Below are 20,744 nucleotides of genomic sequence, written 5' to 3' on the forward strand. Positions count from 1 at the left end.
TGCTTCCACTGAAAATTTAAAACACACACAGCAGATTTGAAACAACTTTATTGTACACTTTTCATGTGTACAAAGACCTCCGTCTTTATTTCAGGCACATAAACACATCACATCCATAAAGGGCGGGCTGTGGGCTTCAGCACCCAGACGCCATCGCTATAGGTGGCTCATGCAGAGTCTGACCAGGTGTGTCGCTTCCGGTTTGAACAAACTTGCCATCAATCCGTGATGTAACAAGAAAAAACAAAAACGCTTCAAACATAACATCGCCACGGCAACCAAACCCTTGAGCGGGTAAGTTCTTTGTGGAGATGTTTAATATTAATGATGTCATCAGAATTAAGCCACACAAGTACAGGTGAGGCGACAGGTGAGCTCCGCTGTGCTGATGACAGGTCACGTGTTGATCAGTTTATTGCCTGTGATCTCAAACAAAAAAGGGGCTGAGTGAGTCTCCTTCATCGAGGTGGAGCCAGGGTCACACCTGCATCAGGTTTAATGGATGATCAATAGAGCCACTCATCAGTCTGGCGTTCCTCTGTTGCGACTCTTTCATGTGCTTCATCTCCAACAGGGCTGATGGTCTCACAGTGGGCGGTGCCCAGTCTCCAGCAGCAACGCCTCCAGCCTGAGTCTGCTCTGCGTGGGAATGAACGGCTGATGGAGCCAGCAGGACAGAAAGACCATGCAGAGGTCAGAGGTCACCGTGTGAGCCACTTCCTGTAGGATTGTCTGCTTTAAGAGGAGCTCCTGACGGAACGAGTCGAGCAGCACCTGAGAGATTTCACCTGAAACACAAATTAAACAATCACCCAAAGGGATCACAGCATGCAGCTCCACGACAGGACAGGTAGTGTGCTGCCTCACTCAGGGGCACGTTACAGGAAGCAGGTTCAGTTACAACTGAGTCTTTTAACCTCGAGATGAGGGAGAAAGAGAGTTAACGTCGACTATGAGACAGTAACCATGGTAACACTGAACCTAACTGTATGCTGGCAGGTATTTTTTGCCTGACTCCTCCCCTCCTGCTGCACCTGAATCAGCTGACTGACCTCAGATTCATGAAGTTGGAGCTCGGGGGAGACAGTCTGCAGAAGTCTTTACAAACGCTGAAGTCTCACATTTATGTTAGTTTGTTATTTTTGTGTTTAGCACGAAGCTCTGACAGTCAATCAGTAATCAATGTATCAGGACAGAGACAGTGATGACATCACAGATCTATCATCTCCGTGACTCTGTGGACAGTGACGCTGTCAGTTTCCTACATTGCAAACGTTTACTGTGTTACACTCTAATCACCGATCGATCATTTATCATAGTCACCGCTGGAGAATATCTGAGTGAAGATGAGCTCAGATGACTTTTAGACTCTTAAACTGAGACCGTGACGTTTCAAGGCTGCCGCAGACAGTCTGATTGTAATCGGCAAAGTTATTATCGTTAACGAAAACTAACGAAATAACGAAAACTAGAAGTGAAAAAACATTTTTGTTAACGGAAATAATCTTAGTTAGTTTTCCTTTTTTTGTTTTTAACTGAATTTATAGCAAAAATGTGTTTAGTTTTCATTGATGTGTGCGTGTCATACAATAGTCAAGGGTGAAAATGAAGTTTAGTTTCCAGGTTTTTTTTCTTGCCGTGTCTCATTATGCCAGCAGGTGGCAGTACGTTAGTCGAGTCGTCTGTGCTGCTCCGTCCACGCGCAGAATCATGTCAGGAAAAGTCGGGAGAAAGCGCCAGAGTCCAATTTGGGATTACTTTGAGTATGACTGTGTTTTGGATAAAGCAAGTGTCTTGTAGTGGAAAGAGACAAATTATGAGGGACATTTCTAAAGGGAAAAAATCCCACAAACCTTAAAGTGCACTTGAAAAGCTCACACAAGAAGACTAACCTAGCTTACCTTGAGAAGGTAAGGGAGCACACTCAACCCTCATCCCCAGAAAACAGAAGCTAACCCCAGGCAAGGCAGCGTGATGCATCCCGAGACAACAGGACGGGGATATCTACATAACTATGTGAGTCAATTGCCTTCAAAAAGTTTATCAATTCACTTGAACCAAAATTACGAACACCCGGTGCTGCAAGAGTTAATAGTCTCATTGGGGCCAAGATATACATTTTATAGTTGCCTGGTATCAATGGTTGTTCATCTGCCTTTATTTATTTATTTATTTATTTAAAGAACCCATAGGTGGGAATGTGAGTTGTCTGTCTCTGCGTGTTAGCCCTGCGACAGACAGGCGACCTGTGCAGGGTGCAGGGTATGGTAGCTGGAATAGCAACATACCCAAGGATAAGCAGAAGAGAATGACTGATATGATGAAACTGGGATTTTGTTACACTTAATTATTGCAAACACAACTAAAACTATAACTGAAACTAATCAAAACTAAACTGAAACTAAGGATTTTCAAAAAAATAAAAACTAAACTAAACTAGCAAACAATTGGTAAAAACTAAAACTGATATAAAATTGAAAATCTGAAGTCAAAACTAAATCAAAATAAAAACTAATGAAAATTGCAAAACTATTAAAGCCCTGGTAATCGGATTACATTTCAGTCCCTGAATGTCATCTAACCACATTTTAAAGGTTCCGAGTCTGAGCCTCGACATGTTTGGATCTGCTTCAAGGAATCACAGGCTCCGGAACAGATCCAAAATGGATTCGGATCACAGATTCAGACCGAATCCGGTTCCAGCTCATCCCGCGTGGCTCTATTTGGATCGTTTACAGCTTCTGCATCTCTGACTTCAACCTTCTCTGCTCAGCGTGCGGGCAGCTGAGTGAAAGCTGAGCCACATTTGTCTTTTATCGTTGGAAACTTTGGTGTTTTACTCAATGACTGTCAGACAGCCATCGTTGATCATGAAGTTGATATGAGATCAGATTATAATTGTTGACACAATTTAAGCATTTTTATCCTATAATGGCAGAATTAATGGAATTTGTTAGTGTTAGCAGAAACCGCAGCAGAAACAATTGAATAAAATCTGAGTAGAGGGCGGATCTGGCTGGAGGCTGTTGCTATGGGCAACTAATCTCACAGCTCCATCAGTAAACTGTGGCTGAATCATCGGATTTAAAGTGAAACGTAAAATTAAGATTAAGCTTCATCTGACCAGTCCTAGCTGCTACACGGTTTCCATCAGCCACGCTGCTCACCAAACTCGCTGGTGCTCCAGCTGTGAAACAGAGGAGTTTTTCTTCCTTCGGCTCCAAACTGAAACGCCTCCAGATCCTCTACTCCACGCTGTGATGTCATCAGACGAGCCATCTTCGTCACCACAGCAGCCTGACAGGAAACAAGAAATGATGTCACACAGTGTTAGAGGTCTTGACGCATGCTCGATGAGCCAGGTAAGCGAATCCCAAAAAGTTGATTCTGTCACTTGGAAGAGTGACGAAATGTTTCTCCCACTGAAAACGCCGCGTCCTCATGAACAGAATCAAACCTGATCAGCCTATCAGAGCAGAGCTCCTTCATCGGTCACATGATACGTGTAAAATGCTTGTCATATGAGCATGCTCAGAGGCTCCAGCAGAACACTGATAGCCTCCTTCCTGATTCCTGTTATTGATTATTATCTTGCTTGATTAGCTCTATCTGGGAGTTCAGGTTTAACTGATCCAGCTCACTCAGAGAAAGATGGGAAAAGGTGAACCTGATGATGGCATCACTTTAAATCAACAAACTGAGATTCAGTTTAACTTCGTAAAGCAGTTGTGCGCATCAGCCCAAGGAGGAGGAGCCTTAATCTGTGTCACATGCTCAGTCAAGATCAATACTGATCAGCTTTTGTTCAGTGGTCAATAAAAGCTGTTCTCACTTTCTTTTGAAAGGTCTGTGTGAGCTTTTACTCTCCGCACTCAGATTGTTGATCACTGATGGAGCTGCTGTGTGTGTGTGTGTGTGTGTGTGTGTGTGTGTGTGTGTGTGTGTGTGTGTGTGTGTGTGTGTGTGTGAGTGAGAGATTATTGATTGGATTCTGAACCAGTGTTTTGTTTTTGTCTCTGAAACTAAGTGTAAATAAAGTTTTTTGAAGCTTCACCATTTTGTCAACGATTTCCTGCAGTTTGAGACATTTGTCCTGCAGCTCGGAGGCTCCGCCCACGTGCTGTGATGAGGAAGAGGGTGGAGGCGATGAAGAGTTGTTGAGCAGCAGCTGATCGCTCTGAGCACTGAAAACAGATTTCAGATCGATCAATCACATGATCGATCAACACCTGGCATTCCTGAAATCATCAGTAAACTGACCGCCTCATGTTGATGATGCTCTCCACCGCCATGAAGCCATCCTCATTCAACCTGTCCCACCGCAGCATCATGTTGTGCCAGTCGGCAGCGTTGTCTTTGATCTTTCTCGCACTTCCTGTGATCGCAGCAGACTTCCTGTTTGCTGACGTCACTGAGATGTCACCTGAAAACAGAGTCACGTGATTTTGTTGTTGATGGTTTTAGTGACAGAGCGTGCAGGCGACACAAGACAATCCATAAAACCTGCGTAAACCTCGGTTCTCAACGTGCAGCTCGCCGCCTCACAGCGGCCTCTGTCACTTCCTGTGATCTCACAGCTCAGAAAGTGACAACATTTCTAAACTTTTTGTAAAAAAAAAAAGTCATTTAAAAAAAAAAAACAAAAAAAAAAACATACAAATGTCAAAAATTTTAATAAAATGAAGTAAAGCAAATTAAAAACAAACAAATATGAGCGGCTCCTCGTCACTGACCAATCAAAGACATGATGCTACTTTAACATGTGCAGCCTTCAGGAAGTCACCTCATTGCATCATTCAGCTGTCAAAGGTCAACCGTAACTAACCCTAACCCACCATGAAGCCAGTCCAACATATCCAGGATTTCTTGCCTTGTCTGGCTTCACTGACCTCATCCACTGCAGCCAGAGGTCACTTCATCCAGCTAACTCAGGGTTTACCTGACTTTAGCTGGGTCAGGGGGTATTTCACCATGGTAACGCTGCCGGTCTGAAGCGATAATGATTCCTGCTGGTCAATAATCGATATCAAGCTGCCCACCTTTATGGTCCACGTGACTCCAGGCAAAGGTGAAATCCTACAGGGACCTCAGGTGTATACATATGACGTCACTCTTTGTTGTCGTTTTGGTCTCTAAGCTCTGACCCTGAGCGCGTGATCGCTGATTAATAACGGAAAGGCTTCCGCCAGTCAGCTGATACCTTTTGCTGCGCGTGCCATCGATCAGCTGGTTAGTCACGTGTGGATCGATTATCAATCACCCACCTTCCATCTGATCGATCAGCTCCGACCAGCTCCACCCGCTCAGCTTCTTCTTCGGCGGTTTTTCTTCCAGTCGTCTTCTTTGACCGCGGGTGTCTGGTTTCCGGTCTCGGCACTCCTCAGGTAAACTCACCTGTGCGCGAGAAGCAATGTTCTGACTTTAAACTGATTTTCTGCTCTTACACGTGACTGACGATGCAGCCTTTTCAATACTCTGACATGCGCAATAACGTCTGAAACTTACTGGCCGTGACGTCAGCACTGGGACCGGATGTTGTAAGTAAGTGTCACTGCGCCTGCGCTAACACTGGGACTGCCGTACTTTTACTGACTCTCTTTTTCTGTGGAGATCTTTTAAAATCTGGCGATAATCAATAATATCACGCAGGCGCAGGCAGAGTAAGAAGAACTGTTGGAGCTGACCATAGACACGATCTCAGCTAATCAAAAAGGCGGTGTTGCGGCTGTGATGACGTTAGGGCCGCTGCTCAGGTAGCTCCGTGATCGATTATCGGAGGTGAGAGATGGCGCTGCAGCTTCCGGCCGAGTTGTGGCTGAAGGTGTTCAGCTTTCTGTCCTGGAGGGACAAACTGAGCATGCGCTGCACCTGCTCATACTTCAGACACCTGCTGGATAAGTCCCGCCCCTTGTGGAGGGGCTTCAGCGTGGTGCTGCAGAACCTCTCGCGCTATAACCGCTCGTTCTGGCGTAGCCTGGCTCAGAGGCACGTGGGCAACGTGCTGCTGCGCTCAGGTAAGAGGAAGCACCTGAAGCAGCTGCACGCCTGGCTACCGTCGCTCTGCGGCCTGCGACTGGACGACTGGAGAGAAGGGGGCGTGGATGATCTCAGACTGTTCCGCCAGCTTCAGCGACTGTCCGTCACTTCCTGTTCCATTCCGCTGAGGAACCTGGACTTCCTGTTTCCTCTGAGTCAGCAGCTGACGCAGCTCAGCCTCTGTAACGTGCAGCTCACCTGTTCTGCCTCTCACCTGTTGGCCACCGTTGGTCAGTTGACGTGTCTGACCTCGCTACTGCTGCACCACGACGGCAGCCTAAGGGTCCCGTCCCTCAGCGGTGTCCTCGCTCACCTGAGCGAGCTCACACACCTGTCCTGGACCATGATCACCTACAGGACACTTCCACACGACTTCTTCAGCCCCGCCCACCACACAGGTTGGCACACCTGGATCAGTCGCTCGCTGAGATATGTAATAGTTAGATTATTGATCTTGATGGTTAGGCACTGGTGTGTTCTGCCTTCCTGCTGACCTGCCTCACCTCTGAGATGGAACAGAGACAGGCGAGATCAGACGTCACATGGCTCAGGTGTGTTTTATCGTCCTGCAGGTGACGCCGCATTGCAGCTGCTGGACTTGCAGCTGCTGAATTATGACGCCGTGGTGACACAGGAAACGCTGCAGCCTTTGTCCCGCCTCCGTAGCCTGTCAGTGTTCCACCTGTACTCCGTACCTGGACCCACCTGTCACCTGCAGACGTGGCTGACGTCACTGCCACACCTAACCAACCTCAGCATCCACGGTGAGTGTCTGTTTCCCCCCTTCGTATTTGTCTATCTGAGCATCTCTCTTATGTCTGCATATTCAATAGGAGGCCACCCCCTGGCATCGTACGCTGACTTCCTGCCCACCTCGCTGCTCAGCCTGACGCTGTGTGTGGACCTGCAGCCCAACGACCTGCGGGTGGTCTCCGCCCGGGCACCGCAGCTTGAGCATCTTCACCTGGAGCCCTGGAGCTCGTCGTCCGACCTCATCAGACTCCTCCCACAGCTGTTCCCTCATCTGAAAACGCTGCGGATAAGGTGAGCCCGACACGTCACACGCAGTGTCTCTGTTGTAAGTGTCATGATGATTTCCATGGTAACCTGCCGTCGCTGTTTCAGGCACCAGCACGTGTCTGACGATGACTTCCTGCAGCTGCAGCGACTGCGGCGCCTAGACACTCTGGAGGTTCTGGACTCGTACTACAGACCTGACCCGAGCGACCCAAGCCGGGTCATCTTTGAGCCGAGTCCTCGTTTGCTGCGGCTGACCTCTGACCTGCAGAGACTGACCAATCACAGAGTCAGAGTCATCACCAGCTCACATGGAGACCTGCTCAGCTGCCACTGTGTCTGACCAGTCCATGGCTGTGTCCCAATTCAGGGTCTGCACGCTTGAAGTACGCACACTACGCGTACTACGTACGGTGCGTACTATAAGTACGAGAAGTGCGGAAGTGAGAGGCTTGTGAAATGGGATGGTCTAGCCTTCGTCGCGCTGTTCAGGTTGCCTAGCAACCATGAAACTAACCGTGAGAAACGGTACATACAGCTTTGTGTGACAGAAATGAAGGAGAAAAAATGTTTTGTTGGTCATTCATTTTTGTCATGACATCACTTTGATTAGTTGAGTATCTGAGGCTGAGACCACGGGACTGTAAAACATGATTGTTGGGCTTCATTTCTGTGCTGAACAGTCATTTAAGATTAGTTAGTAAATAACAATTAGTTAATGTTGTTCATGAGACTAAAGTCAACTCACTGTGGTAATGTAAATATAATATGGCCAATATTATAGTATTGTCAGATTATTATGATATATATATATATATATATATATATATATATGGCTTTACAACCAAGTTAACGCTGAAAGTACAGACATCACTAATGTCACTTTGCCGACATGTGGCCAACAGCAATGTTTTAATGTTCTTCATTATTAAACATTCGCACATAAATTCTTGATATCATATTCAGTACTTACTTTTGACAGTTCACTCTTCGGCCGCTCCCTTCTGCCATATTTCGCGGCAAAATTATCCACACCCACCGCCGCACTATGAATTGTGGGATATATGGGACCACGAAGCATGCACCGGGCCACGCTTGATATTTGGGGAAATCGACGGCGCATTTGGAGTATGCATTTGAAGTACACTTCCAATTGGGACAGCCGTCGCGTGGCGGTGACGTAATCACACTTAAAATGCGTACTTCAAGCGTGCAGACCCTGAATTGGGACACAGCCAGTGAGAGTCTGCCCACCGCGATCAAGATGTAAAACAAAAGGTGGGCCATCGCATCACCTTCAGCTTACTATCCAATTGGCTTTCAGGATCAGCCACCTGGGCCCAACAGAACCATTCATTTATTCTTTCACAGATACGATACGAAAGAAAGGACGAGATCATCGACATCATCATCACAGGGGGAGGGGACACGGCCGGTTCAAAGCTTCTGTGTAGTCATGGTTACACTCAATGATATGGTGAGGGTCCGGCCGCAGCTGCCGTTATCACTGCTGCATTCTGGGTAACGCTTTGGTAATCAATCACTTTATTGAACCTTTGATTTCAGACACTGAATGTGTTTCGGGACTTTGAATCGGTTGATAAATAAAAAGTTGTTTGTTTGTTTTTTATTTGATTTATTGCAGGGTTTGAACTTTAACCTTTTTCTGAGGTCACATGTCATATTTGAATCTTTTGAATAATGACACGCGTTTTCTTCAAATGTCAAAATAAAACTTCTTCCTGTTTTGATTTATTTTGTCTGGATTTTTTTTTCTGCTTCAAAATCCAAACAAATATTTGAAACAAAAAAAACAAAACAAGACTGAAAAACATTAAAAACCAATAATTAACTACTTACAGATTTACTAATCAGACTTATTGATCTTCTGTCTATTAACCTAACCGGAGAGTTAGGGTCGATTCTTTGTTCAACTGGCTTGGCTGTAGCTCAGGTGGCAGAGCAGGTCAGCCACTAATCAGAAGGTTGGTGGTTCGATCCCAGGCTGCCTCCTCGCTGCATGCCAAATATCCTTGGGCAAGATACTAACCCCATGTTTGCCTACTGGTGGTGGTCAGAGGGCCCGGTGGCGCCAGTGTCCGGCAGCCTTGCCTCTGTCAGTGCGCCCCAGGGTGCCTGTGGCTACAACCATCACCAGTGTGTGAATAACTGAATGTAGTGTAAAGTGCTTTGGGGTCCTTAGAGACTTGAGTAAAGCTATACAAATGCAGGCCATTTACCATTCAACTACAAGCAAGCAATTTATTTATATAGCACTTTCAGATCAGCCCCAAGCTGAACACAAAGTGCTGTACACTTGACATCCCAGAAATGATACATTAAACATGTTAAAAAATAAGAAATAACAAAATAAGCTAATTATTAAAATGATATTTAAAATAATAAAATTAGCACAAATAGCAAAAACAATAATAAAATAGTATAAAAATGATGATGAGAATTACATTTAAAACAATAAAATCAGGGTCAGACTGTGTCATGAGCCAAAGAGTAAAAATGGGTTTTAAGACGTGTTGTAAAAGTGGACAGTGAAGGGGCCTCTCTAATGTGCTGGGGCAGAGAAGGCCCCGCCCCCTCTGAGCTTCCTCTTGGACCTGGGTACCTCCAGGAGCAGACCTGGGGGGTGGGTAAGGACAAAGAAGCTCAGAGAGGTAAGTTGGGGCAAGACCATTTAAACATTTAAAAACAAACATGAGAATTTTAAAATGAACTCTAAGATATACAGGCAGCCAATGGAGTGAAGCCAAAACAGGAGAAATCTGCTCTCTCTTTCTAGTCCCTGTCAGGACTCTTGCTGCAGCATTTTGGATTAACTGAAGGCTTTTCAGGGAGTTTTTAGGACCTGATAATAATGAATTACAGTAGTCCAGCCTGGAAATAATAAATGCATGAACTAGTTTTTCAGCGTCACTCTGAGACAGGATATTTCTAACTTTAGAGATGTTGCGCAAATGGAAGAAAGCAGTCTTACATATTTGTTTAATATGTGCATTGAAGGACATGTCCTGGTCAAAAATGACTCCAAGGTTCCTCACAGCATTACTGGAGGCCAAGGTAATGCCATCCAGAGTAAGAATCTGCTTAGATACTATATTTCTAAGATTTTCAGGGCCGAGTACAATAACCTCAGTTTGATCTGAATTAAGAAGCAGAAAGTTAGCGGCCATCCAGGTCTTTATGTCTTTAAGACATTCCTGCAGTTTAACTAATTGGTGTGTGTTATCTGGCTTCATGGACAGATAGAGCTGGGTGTCATCAGCATAGCAGTGTAAATGTATGCTATGTCTTCTAATGATGCTGCCTAAGGGAAGCATGTATAATGTAAACAGAATTGGTCCTAGCACTGAACCCTGTGGAACTCCATAATTAACTTTAGTGTGCATTTACATGAACAAATTGGAGTCTATTAGATAGATATGATTCAAACCACTGCAGTGCAGTACCTGAGCACCCACAGCGTGCTCTAATAGGATATTATGGGCGACAGTAGGGCCGGGTATCGTCAGTGATTTCTAGAATCGATTCAATCCACAATTCGATTCGGGGAAATTTTGCCTCAGACAGAAATATTACAATTCAGCTCATGCATCAGTACATTTCCATATTTTTATATCTATAAAAAGAACGCTGACAATTGTGAGACTTTATCACAGAAAAACATCTAGGTGATTTTCCTGGCCTGGGATTTTATAAAAATATTCTGCAGTAGATCAAAAACAAAAGAAAACCATGAATCAGCATCTGAACCAAGGGCATAGATTTGGCATGGACGGAAGGGACGTGTCCCCACCAGCGATCCAGCGATTACTGAATTGTCCCCACCAATAATTTTATCTCTTCGAGTAAAGAAAAACAACCCGATAGAAAGAAAAAACGATCTGTCAGCGTCTCATTCACCCAGCGGTGCAGAAAGAGTTAAATTACTTCTCTACTGGAGTCCTACGTCATGTGACAAATATGGCCAATGTGATTGGCTGAGCCTTTCAGGGAGCTCTGTTTAGTTTTAGCAGCGGCAAACCTGCGCTGCGAGGAGGACGGCGGCAAAAAGGAAGAATCTGGATATAAGAAAGTGTTTTTCAAAGAAACCTGTAAGTCACTTAAAGCAAAGCTCACTCATAAAATGTGTCCGTCATAATAACGTTACAGGCTATGCTAGGTTTTGGCGCACATCAGTCTAAAATTGTATGTAACCATGAATAACGTGTTTTATAAACTAACTGCACAACATGCAGCACTATTAGTTCTCTCAGTCTCAGAGCAGCATTTCTAATTTTGATTGAAACTGTCAGAAAACAGCAGCCTCGAGCAGCCAGGATATAAGTTTACAGAGGCTGTTAAATAATTTCATCCTAATGGCACTGACATATTCATAGGAATAGTCACGATTTTGCAAATATTCCACCTTGTAGTGCAGTTTGCACAAATTGTTGTAAAAACGCACTCACCCTACAAACATTACTGATGAGTCAAGATCTGCACAAAGTGACAGAAACACTGAAGCAGCTTCACATTTTATTCTTATTGTCATGTATGTCCTATTTGTCAGGTGACAGAAGAACCAACACAAAGCTCAGAGAGTAATGGTGACACAAGATCACAGGTGAAATTGGATGATGACTTGTTGGTTCATGACTGTATTTGAAGCACATGTCTGACTGCATGTATGTGGAGTGTCTCACTGTTGTTTATCAGGTGACAGAGGCAGCTCTGCCATGTTGTAGCTCAGAGGTGAAGAGGCGAGGTCACAGGTGACTGGCTGATGATTTGGTGCTATAGATTAACTAGTATTTATTATCATGACAATTGTCAGGCTGCTTTTAGTCATCCCAGTATCCTCAGTTGAGGCTGAAAGAAGCTTCAGTGCTCTCAGAAAACATGGCTAAAGTCAACAATGACTCAAATGAGATTAAACAATGCTGCTGTATGTCCACCAGGAGAGACTGGACAGTATAGATGTAAAACCAATATGCCAGCAATTTATCTCTGTTAACGAGAGGAGAAGGCATATGTTTGGCTGCTTCACATAGTGGACATTGAGTTGTTGTGTGGGACACCAGTAGCATTAATGTCTGTTGCTGTAACAGTAGCTCATGCTTAGAATAGAAAATCCCAGCTCACTGATCTGATCGGGGCAATAATGTGGCTAAAATGTTGCATAATGTTGCTGAGAGATCTTTTACTTTGTGGCAATCTTAGATGGACATAAACCACCAGGTCATTCAGTGTTCCCTTAGTGCTAATGTATCAGAGATGTTGGTGTAATGTAACTGAAGTAATGTTGTTAAGTCCTTGAACTCATATTCGTTTATTGTCATGACTGTATTTCAGGGCTGGACTGGCCATCGGGCATACCGGGCATTTGCCCGGTGGGCCGCTAGTGATTTTTCGTTTTTATGGGCCAATGGGGTTTTCTTCCTTTTCTTTTTTTTTTTAACGGTATAAATGAACAGTGGTGGATTGGCCAGTTGGTCATGATCAACTCTGGGCTGGACCAATTACAGCCGAGGAGGTCAAACTTTAAAGTCAATGTGAAAAGGAACGCGATTTGTCCCATACTACTTCAGCTAGAAAGTTGCTAATTCAATCATGAAACTGATCAATGATCAGCTGATCGGCTTTTTTCTCTGCATCAGAAAGAGGAAACCAGTGGAGGTCGCATTAAACAATAGCAGCACGTTTAAGCTTGATCAGCTGTTGTTAGCATTTATTTAATATTAATTTCTAGTATCAGCTGATGTTTGCTGGAGCCACAGCTGTAAACCTGCTGGTCATGATGTTGGTTTGGATATGTGGTGAGAGGGAAACATGAAGATGAAACCAGGAGATGTCCTTACTGGATCATCAGAGCTGAACAGGTGATGGAGAAACAGGTTTACCTTTTAGGTGACATGAATGAGTTGAAGTTATGAGCTGTTTCTGAGAGACAAATAACACCAGGATCCTTTTTTATGTAGCTGACAGCTGGTAACTGTGTAGGGGCGGGTCTAGCAAAGTGTTGCCAGGGGGCTGCCACAAATGATTATTTTGGTAGTCGACTAGTCACCGATTATTTTTGCAATTAGTTGACTAATAAGATCATCATCCGTTGAACGTAAAACGTACAGCTTATTGCACCAGCAGCATCTGCTCTTATATAGCTATCATTAGCTTACAGCTTTAAGTGTTTAAGGTCTGTGCTAACTAAAAATAAAGACAAGATGATAGTTTATTAAATTTTAATGAAATTTGCAGATTGTTTCGATGGAGTTTAATAAACTCAGCCGTCTGCTCCTTGGTATCTAAAATATAACAGGACACCGGAGTAAACTCTCGACCGTCTCACACTTCTGATAATCAGTTGTCCGCTTGACATTTATTCAGCTGTGTAAAAACTATAACTTTAATCTCAGCCAAACCGATTTACTCAGGAACAAATAAAACAGTGAAAAAAGCCAAACAATAACATTTTTAAGTTATCTAAGTGACTTATATATCATGTTTAACCTGAGTAGCGAAAGACAGCGGTGGGTTTGAAGCCGGGAGTCCGGTGTTCTCACGGCTCTAGTGAGCCTTGCCCCCGGCTCGCTATCGAGCTAGTGGGTAACAGACGTCTCCGAAAACGTCGGAGCGCTTTTGAAAATATGTGGTGTCCTGATAAACTGAGCAGATATTTGAGGTTTACACATTTTCCCTGAAAATATGTTAAACGTTTATTTTGTGACCCAGAAAGAATAATAAGAGTAATATTAAAACCAACTAGCTGCCGCCATTGTTGGAAACTGAGCAGGGCCGCGCTATGAATTCTGGGACACAGCCTTCTTCTTCGGGGTTTAATGGCAGCTGGCATCCTTGTACATGCAGTGCTGCCATCTTCTGTTTCAGTCCGTTATTACACTCTTAAATCCTGCTACTTATTCCTGCGTCTTTTGGGATCTTACAAAGCTTCAAACGACGCGTCGACTATTAAATTAGTCGTCGACGATTTTGATAGTCGACGTAATCGTGACTAGTCGACTAATCGTGGCAGCCCTAGTTGCCAGGGGGGCAGGTAAGGCATTAACAGGGAGAGGAGGGGGGCACAAAGAAATACTTTTCTTTCTTGTTCTCATTTAAAATGTCTCACTTTTAACAAATAATTATCTGAATCTTTCAACCAACGTTTTCATCTGATGTCAAATGTATAGAAATCCATTATTGTATTCAGTAAATATCAAGTCTAGTTAGTATATACCCTAGTAGGTTATAGTTTTCTTTACTTTGTTAAGGTACCATCTGTGCAGTCTGCAATTCTGTTGAAGAAAGATGTTGAATCTATTTAATTACTGGAGAAAAATAATAGATTTATGTGCATTTGTTGTATACGTGCATTAAATTTAAATCGGTTTTGTTAGTTAAGCATCTTGAGGCAGAGGGTGGTTCCCTACTTTTTTTCTTTGCTGGGAGTTGGCAACCCTTTTAGTTATAGGTATATGCAATTATAAATTAGGTGTTACTGTTCAGAATACCAGAATAGGGAAGGTGGTGTAGGTTTAAGCTTATTATAAAGGCTTTAAAGGATTTAGGACTTTTCCTATAATACCATGGTGGGCCGGTCACTAGTCAAAATGCCGATATTTTGTCCCAGTCCAGCCCTGTTATTTTCCCCTGTTATATTCCAGCGCCAAAACATCAGAATCAGCGAGCTGTCAGCTTTCAGCCCCAACCGTGTCGTCGGTGAGAAAGACTACATCTCACCGATTCTGATCCGTCGGCGCTTTGTGTTTACGTCTCTGTGCAGAAGCGTGTTACTGCTCTCATTTACTGTTTTAAATGTTTGGTGGTTGTTGAAATTCTGTGAGATTTAACCTGAGATTCTGGCGTTTCAGGAAAAATAAATGTAAAAATCGATTCAGGATTTTAATGAATCGATATCACATTATCCAAGCTAGAATAGATTTTAATCGATAAACAAAACCCACTGCTAGTCAACAGTATCGAATGCTGCACTAAGGTCTAGCAGGACAAGCACAGAGATGAGTCCACTGTCAGAGGCCATAAGAAGATCATTTGTAACCTTCACTAAAGCTGTTTCTGTGCTGTGATGAGCTCTGAAACCTGACTGAAACTCTTCAAATATTTTTTTTTCTAAGGGTAAAAATTTTACTTTTGAAGAAAGTCATTATTAATTAAAGGACTGCTCAGCTTAACGGAGCACTGACCGTCAGGCACTGTAATTATTTATTTGGGACTAACACTAAATCAGATTAAAAAGGTCTGAGGAATTAAACTCTGACTAAGGGCCAGTTGGATGATAACAGGACTGGTTTCTGAGCTCAGGTGGAAAAAGCTCAGTCAGGCTTTCAAATGAATCTAAACATGTCTTGATTAATAAGCTAAAGTGGAAAGTTGCTGCCACACCCCCTCCTCTACCATAGTTGTTGCATTTCAGGAGGAAATGTAATGAGATTACAACCAGACCAGCTACAATTTTCTCAACTGTGTCCTGAAGTCACATAATGACATATACAAGTATATGATAAAGCTTTTATTTCTGGTCCGAGGTCAAATTTTCAAAAAACAAACCAAACAAACAAAAAGCTCAAGCTCAGTTTCAGAACAAAAAACATTTAATCTTAAAAGTACAAACAGGTATTTACAGTTTAAAAAAATATTTTTACAAAATAACGTTATGTTCTGCTTGCATGCAGAACTCCCACAACCATCTGCACTCAGGGTTGACGTGGGCCGGGTCTCGCCACCCGTTCACCTGAGACTCCTTACTCTGTGTCACCTTCCTTTTGTTTCTTCTTCTTCTTCTTTTTCTTTGCGCTCTCCACAACCTGCAGGAAGAAGCCATGATGAAAACACGAGTCACACGCACACTGTTGAAAAATGCAGACAAGCCTCTGTGCAGTCGTTTAAGAGTTTCTTCCTGCTGCACAGTTACGTCACAGACGCACTCACCTGTGCTTCTGGGCCCGTGTCCTCCGCCTCCGCCTCTGCCAGCTTCAGCCTCTTCTCCTTTTTCTTCTTTTTCTTCTCTTTCTTTGCCTCCTCTGCAGACGGTGTGCTGGGTGGCGTTTCACCTTCACTCTCCGTCACCTCCCGCTTCCTCTGCAGATCAGAGCTCAAAGGTCAGCATCAGCTCAGACTACACCTGATTTGAGTGATTACTGTTCGAGTTTACCTTTGTTGAAGCATCGCCCGACTCCCCGGTCGCCTGGGAGACACTGTTTAAAAACAAACAAACCAAAACCTTAAACACTTCCTGCTGAACTCAGAAGAGTGACAGCTGGGGTGGACATTGTTACATGACTGTTCTCAGGCGAGCTGCAGATCAGCAGGAAGCTGAGTGAAGGAGCCCAGACCCGAACATTGCTGTCGCAGACTGACTCCCTCGGAGAGCACGCCAGCTCGGCGAGGGATAACTGTCTGCTTCACCTGCCCGACTTTACCTCACGCTACAGAATCATCTTCAGGTGTTCTTACTGTGTCCGAATAAGAAACGTGCACCTGTCCTCCACTTGGACCCCACCCCTGCACGTACCTGTAGTCGACGTACTGGTCCTTCCAGTCGGCCGGCGTGCTGCCATTGGGCTTGCCGTGTTTGTCGAGCAGTCCCTTCTGAATCAGCATCTTCTTATGACTCGCCTGATTAACAAAAACTTGTTAAACACTCGATCGGGTTATTCGCTCACAGCTGATCAGTGTTGTCAGGCGCACCTTTGGTCCCAGGCCCCATTTGCGGGGATACGTGTCCCTCTCCATGATCACCCTCTTGATCTTTGCCACCACGCCATGGTCACATGTGGATATCACTGCTGTGGTCATCAGCGCCACCGCTGCACAAAAACAAACTGGTCAATGACCCCATCGCTAATTGATAACCTCGATCGAGCAGAGGCGGAGCCATCAGTTATGGGTGATAGATAGCAAGTCATCACGGCCCGAAAGCTGCTGCAGCTACTCAACTCATCACGTGGCTTCACCTGACCAGGACGTGACGGCATCACACACTAACTCACCTGTGCAGATGGCCTCGCCCTTTGTTGTTATGACAACGATATCCTGGTTCACCTCGATGCCGTCTTCATACCTGAGCACACCTGGCAGCATGATCTTGGCTCCGTAACAGATGGCGTTCACCTGCAGACAGATGTTTTCAGTGTCACCTGTGCAGGTAAAATTCAGCAGCTCATCAATGACTGTTAATCTCGCTGACAAACAGGTGAAATACGGCGAGCATCTGCCTGACTTTCACCAAACAGGTGACCTCCACTTTAACATTCACAGTTGTTTTCTAAACTGGGAGGATGGCAAGGAAGACTCACGGCGCTGTCCTTCATCACGAGGCGTTTGTGTGACACAAGCAGCTTCTCAAGCGGGAAGATGACTCGGCGCAGGTACGACTCGTCTTTGTTGTGGTCGAACTGCCACTGAGCGTCCAGCACGTCGTGCATCGTCACCAAATTGTCCTGAAACAGAGATCCGGTGAGTGATGTCATCATTAAGTGCTGCGATGTCATGTCGGCGATACTCGGGTTTGGGGTTTGGACACGCCATGTCCACCACCTCTCCATCGCCGTCTCTGTGTCAAAGTTCAATTGACAGACCTGCACTGAGCAGCGGGCCTGGACTCAACACTTTGAAACCACAGTGACATCACACAGGAAGTGACGCTCACCTTCTCTCCCAGGACCCCTGACCGGACCCTCCTCAGTTCCTGCATCTGGCCTCCAACGCCGAGCATCAGCCCCAGGTGGACGCACAGCGTGCGAATGTATGTCCCCGCCTCACAGCTCACCCAGAATATACCTGCAGGAAAGACGTGACCTGTGACATCACTGCGCCCCCACACAGGTGAAGCGATTAAACGCCAAATGATCGTCTCGCTCACCAAGCCTCCTCTCGGGGTCGTACTCAATGAGTTTGCTCTCGTAAATCGTTCGAACTCTCAGCTGACGTTTGACGGCGGCGATCAGTGGCGGCCGCTGGAACAGAGCGCCCGTCAGCGTCTCCAGCCCCTGCAGATATAATCCCAGTCAGTGGAGGTCACATGACTGGCAGCCAGCCAATAAGAGCTTCAGGAAAACTGTATTAGGATGTTTTTAATCAAAAAGGAGCTTTCTTATGATCGATAAGCACGCCAATCAATACTCGAGCAGATCGATGAGCGAGCGCTTGGCGGCAGGAAGTCTTACCCGGGCCAGAACGTGCTCGCTCTCGATGGCGTTGTGCAGCCGAACTATTCCCACGTACTCTTTACCTGCAATAAACACAGAGAGCAGTGAGGCGGCAGCAGTTTACTGGGCCCACGCCTTGGCGAGGGGCAAAGACGGCGAGCCGGACTACAGAGGTGAACCACTTCCTGTCAGCTGATCATAAACTGGTCACAGCAATTGATCGCTGCAAAGGTGTGACCTGCCACACGTGAACCAATCTTCTGTGTGGCATCACAATGATCACCTCCAACAGGAACAGGAAGTGGTAATCATTACCTGCACTTTGTTGGGACTTGACCAACCGGGTGGCTCGGTCGATGCAGACGATCAGGCAGCCCGTGACCTTCGGGTCAAGCGTGCCGCTGTGACCCGTCTTCTCGACTCGAAGGATCCGCCGGATCCACGCCACGACCTCGTGGGATGATGGGTTTGCTGGTTTGTCAAGGTTAATGAAGCCTGACCTGACAGGAAACAGCAAGTAGAATCAGAGGGGCGCTGGGATGGCGTATTGGTGAGGTGTGTCGGCGGGGCGGTACCTGACATAGTCGTGGATGTTCCTCTTCAGTGGGTTGCTGCCGCTCGGTAACGGCGTGTAGTGCGCCGTCCGGATATTCAGCTTATCAAAGTTCTGCAGATAAAAAACACACACAGAACGTCACTTCCTGTTTGAAGAGCAACACAGCACACTGTCAGGCTCTTGGATATGGGTTGCAGTGTCATATGATCAGAACAGGAAGTCGTCTTGGCAGCGGTCGAGTTGCACCGTTCTCTTGGCGAGGTTCTGTCTGTCGTCCGGCAGAACGCCGGGACGCTGCCAGGACCCCAACCGAGAGGCTCCGCCCCCAGAACAGGAGCAGAAGCACCGACTGCGACTCAAAGGCAGCACTCAGCGAATGGATAAACAGGCTCATCACATCACATGACCATCACTTGACAGGAAGTAGTATGGTGACAATAACAGGCAGACTCAGGTGACCTACCTTTAGCAGCAGTGGCCATTGCGACGTGTCCAATGAGGCGACTTTGGACTCTGGGCGGATGAAGAAGTCCCCGCTCTGCTGGACTTCCTGAACAACAAAAACAAGAAGTTTGTTCACACACTTCACAGTGCCAGGCGCTGAATTGGCGACCTCTGACCTTCTGACTCACCCCAAGATCATCTTCACTGACTCTCTTCACTTTCTTCTTCTTCTTCACTGACGTTGCTGAAAAACCAACAAACCTGACATCAGGGTGACAATGAGCATGCTCAGTCTGCAGGCAGACTTCTGTCTTTGACCTGCTTTAAGATGATCTAACACAAAAGGTGGGAAAAAAAAATCTGGTGCCAAAATGGTGACGACACGAACTGTAATTATTTCACAGGTTAAATCTGCTCATTCTTCTCTCCCTCGTGCGCAGCTGCACAACCACGTGGCCTCCCTGCCACACGTGGTTGTTAGCATGAAGTGGCTAATACACCGAGCTAACAGGCCTTGCTCAATTGCTCAACTTATCAGTAATCAGGCGATTAATAATCAAGATGTTTAACGCGGCCGCAGATCGATGCAGTGAACTGGACCCGATCGTAATAATCAATTAGTGATCGATCCCAGCAGAGACTGACTGAAAGTGATTCAAACCCAGCTCAGTCGGCACCGAGACCTCCCAGCAGCTCAACCAAACCTGCAGATCGATTAAAATCCGCGGATTGATCCGATCCAGCTCACTGATCAGATCCTACCAACACACGATCCACCTGAACAGTTAAAGTCAGTTTGCGGTTGCACACGTGCTGCACACACGCGGCTTGCACACACGCAGACACACACTGTCACGTGTACCTGAGCTCGAACCGGTCCCCAGATCATCCTAACCTTAAACCCAACAAACAGACTCAGAACATTCACGATCAAAAGGCGTTTTTTTCTGGAAAACGTGTTTTCTGCTTTTTAAACGCAGTTCTGCTCAGTCGAAGAGGCTGCGCGTAGCGAGCGGATGTGCGCAGGCGCCGAGGTTCTGGTTCTGTCCAGTCTCTTACGTGAATTTGATTCTGATTAAAACTAAAAGCTGAAAGTTTGGAAGAGACGAGCCTCATGCTCACCTTCTGTGTCCGCCATCTTCCGTCGACTGAGCGCGCACCGCGACCCCTTCCTCCTCTTCTCCCCCTGCTCCTCCTTCTTCTTTGGTGTTGGCAGAAGCGGAGGGGTTTACCGCCACCTCGTGGTGTGGAGATCACCAAACGTGTCTTTCATTCCTCGCTTCTTCCAGATTTCAGAAACAGGAGCGACCTGAAGGTCAAAGTTCAGACTGAGTGACTCCCACTGTGACTCCTCCTCAGTGTTACTACATGTCCTGATGGGAAAGTGGACATGTGAGTGAGGCTCCTCCTGTGTGACCAAACTAGGGGTGGGTTTAAAAAATCGATTTCCCGATTCAAATTGAATTTAGTTTGAATAACGCAATACCGATTCATTAAATCCTGAATCAACTTTTTAAAATATAAATGTA

At 45.6% G+C, this 20,744-nt stretch overlaps 3 protein-coding genes and 1 non-coding gene across 8 annotated transcripts; 1 reads left to right on the forward strand and 3 right to left on the reverse strand.

Annotated features, from left to right (window-relative positions):
- Positions 1 to 30: 30 nt before the first annotated feature.
- On the reverse strand, positions 31 to 5,388 carry cinp (cyclin dependent kinase 2 interacting protein). 3 transcript variants are annotated; one of them, XM_004569874.4, is made up of 5 exons: positions 5,265 to 5,388; positions 4,261 to 4,423; positions 4,055 to 4,184; positions 3,168 to 3,297; positions 31 to 788 (listed from the first exon to the last, which is right to left on the reverse strand). In XM_004569874.4, the coding sequence occupies exons 1-5, from the start codon at positions 5,269 to 5,271 to the stop codon at positions 586 to 588; spliced, it is 633 nt and encodes a 210-aa protein (XP_004569931.1). In that variant the 5' UTR covers positions 5,272 to 5,388; the 3' UTR covers positions 31 to 585. The 3 variants fall into 3 exon arrangements, with proteins under 3 accessions (XP_004569931.1, XP_014265617.1, XP_012779779.1); XM_014410131.4 differs by lacking the exon at positions 5,265 to 5,388 and adding an exon at positions 5,040 to 5,166; XM_012924325.5 differs by lacking the exon at positions 5,265 to 5,388 and adding an exon at positions 4,836 to 4,991.
- Positions 5,389 to 5,785: 397 nt separating this feature from the next.
- On the forward strand, positions 5,786 to 8,808 carry LOC101482783 (uncharacterized). Of its 3 annotated transcripts, none has more exons than XR_013094462.1 (4): positions 5,786 to 6,434; positions 6,609 to 7,080; positions 7,162 to 8,331; positions 8,425 to 8,808. XR_013094462.1 is itself a non-coding variant. In XM_076877278.1 (4 exons), exons 1-4 carry the CDS (start codon positions 5,786 to 5,788, stop codon positions 7,394 to 7,396), a joined length of 1,287 nt encoding a protein of 428 aa, XP_076733393.1. In that variant the 3' UTR covers positions 7,397 to 8,808. The 3 variants fall into 3 exon arrangements, 2 of the variants coding, with proteins under 2 accessions (XP_076733393.1, XP_076733392.1); XM_076877278.1 differs by having other exon boundaries at positions 6,609 to 6,800; positions 6,870 to 7,080; positions 7,162 to 8,808; XM_076877277.1 differs by having other exon boundaries at positions 7,162 to 8,808.
- Positions 8,809 to 15,637: 6,829 nt separating this feature from the next.
- On the reverse strand, positions 15,638 to 20,464 carry dkc1 (dyskeratosis congenita 1, dyskerin). Its single transcript, XM_012924308.5, has 15 exons — positions 20,338 to 20,464; positions 19,404 to 19,459; positions 19,235 to 19,321; positions 18,791 to 18,882; positions 18,531 to 18,715; positions 18,234 to 18,298; positions 17,930 to 18,056; positions 17,717 to 17,847; positions 17,364 to 17,507; positions 17,058 to 17,178; positions 16,756 to 16,874; positions 16,580 to 16,683; positions 16,220 to 16,262; positions 15,997 to 16,146; positions 15,638 to 15,872 (listed from the first exon to the last, which is right to left on the reverse strand). The coding sequence occupies exons 1-15, from the start codon at positions 20,351 to 20,353 to the stop codon at positions 15,810 to 15,812; spliced, it is 1,503 nt and encodes a 500-aa protein (XP_012779762.3). The 5' UTR covers positions 20,354 to 20,464; the 3' UTR covers positions 15,638 to 15,809.
- LOC111500910 (small nucleolar RNA SNORD83) lies at positions 16,940 to 17,016 on the reverse strand. The gene has a single exon (XR_002721305.1). It is a non-coding gene; the product is annotated as a small nucleolar RNA SNORD83 (small nucleolar RNA).
- Positions 20,465 to 20,744: the final 280 nt, after the last annotated feature.

Source organism: Maylandia zebra, linkage group LG19, assembly GCF_041146795.1.
Source record: "Maylandia zebra isolate NMK-2024a linkage group LG19, Mzebra_GT3a, whole genome shotgun sequence".
Classification (NCBI taxonomy): domain Eukaryota; kingdom Metazoa; phylum Chordata; class Actinopteri; order Cichliformes; family Cichlidae; genus Maylandia; species Maylandia zebra.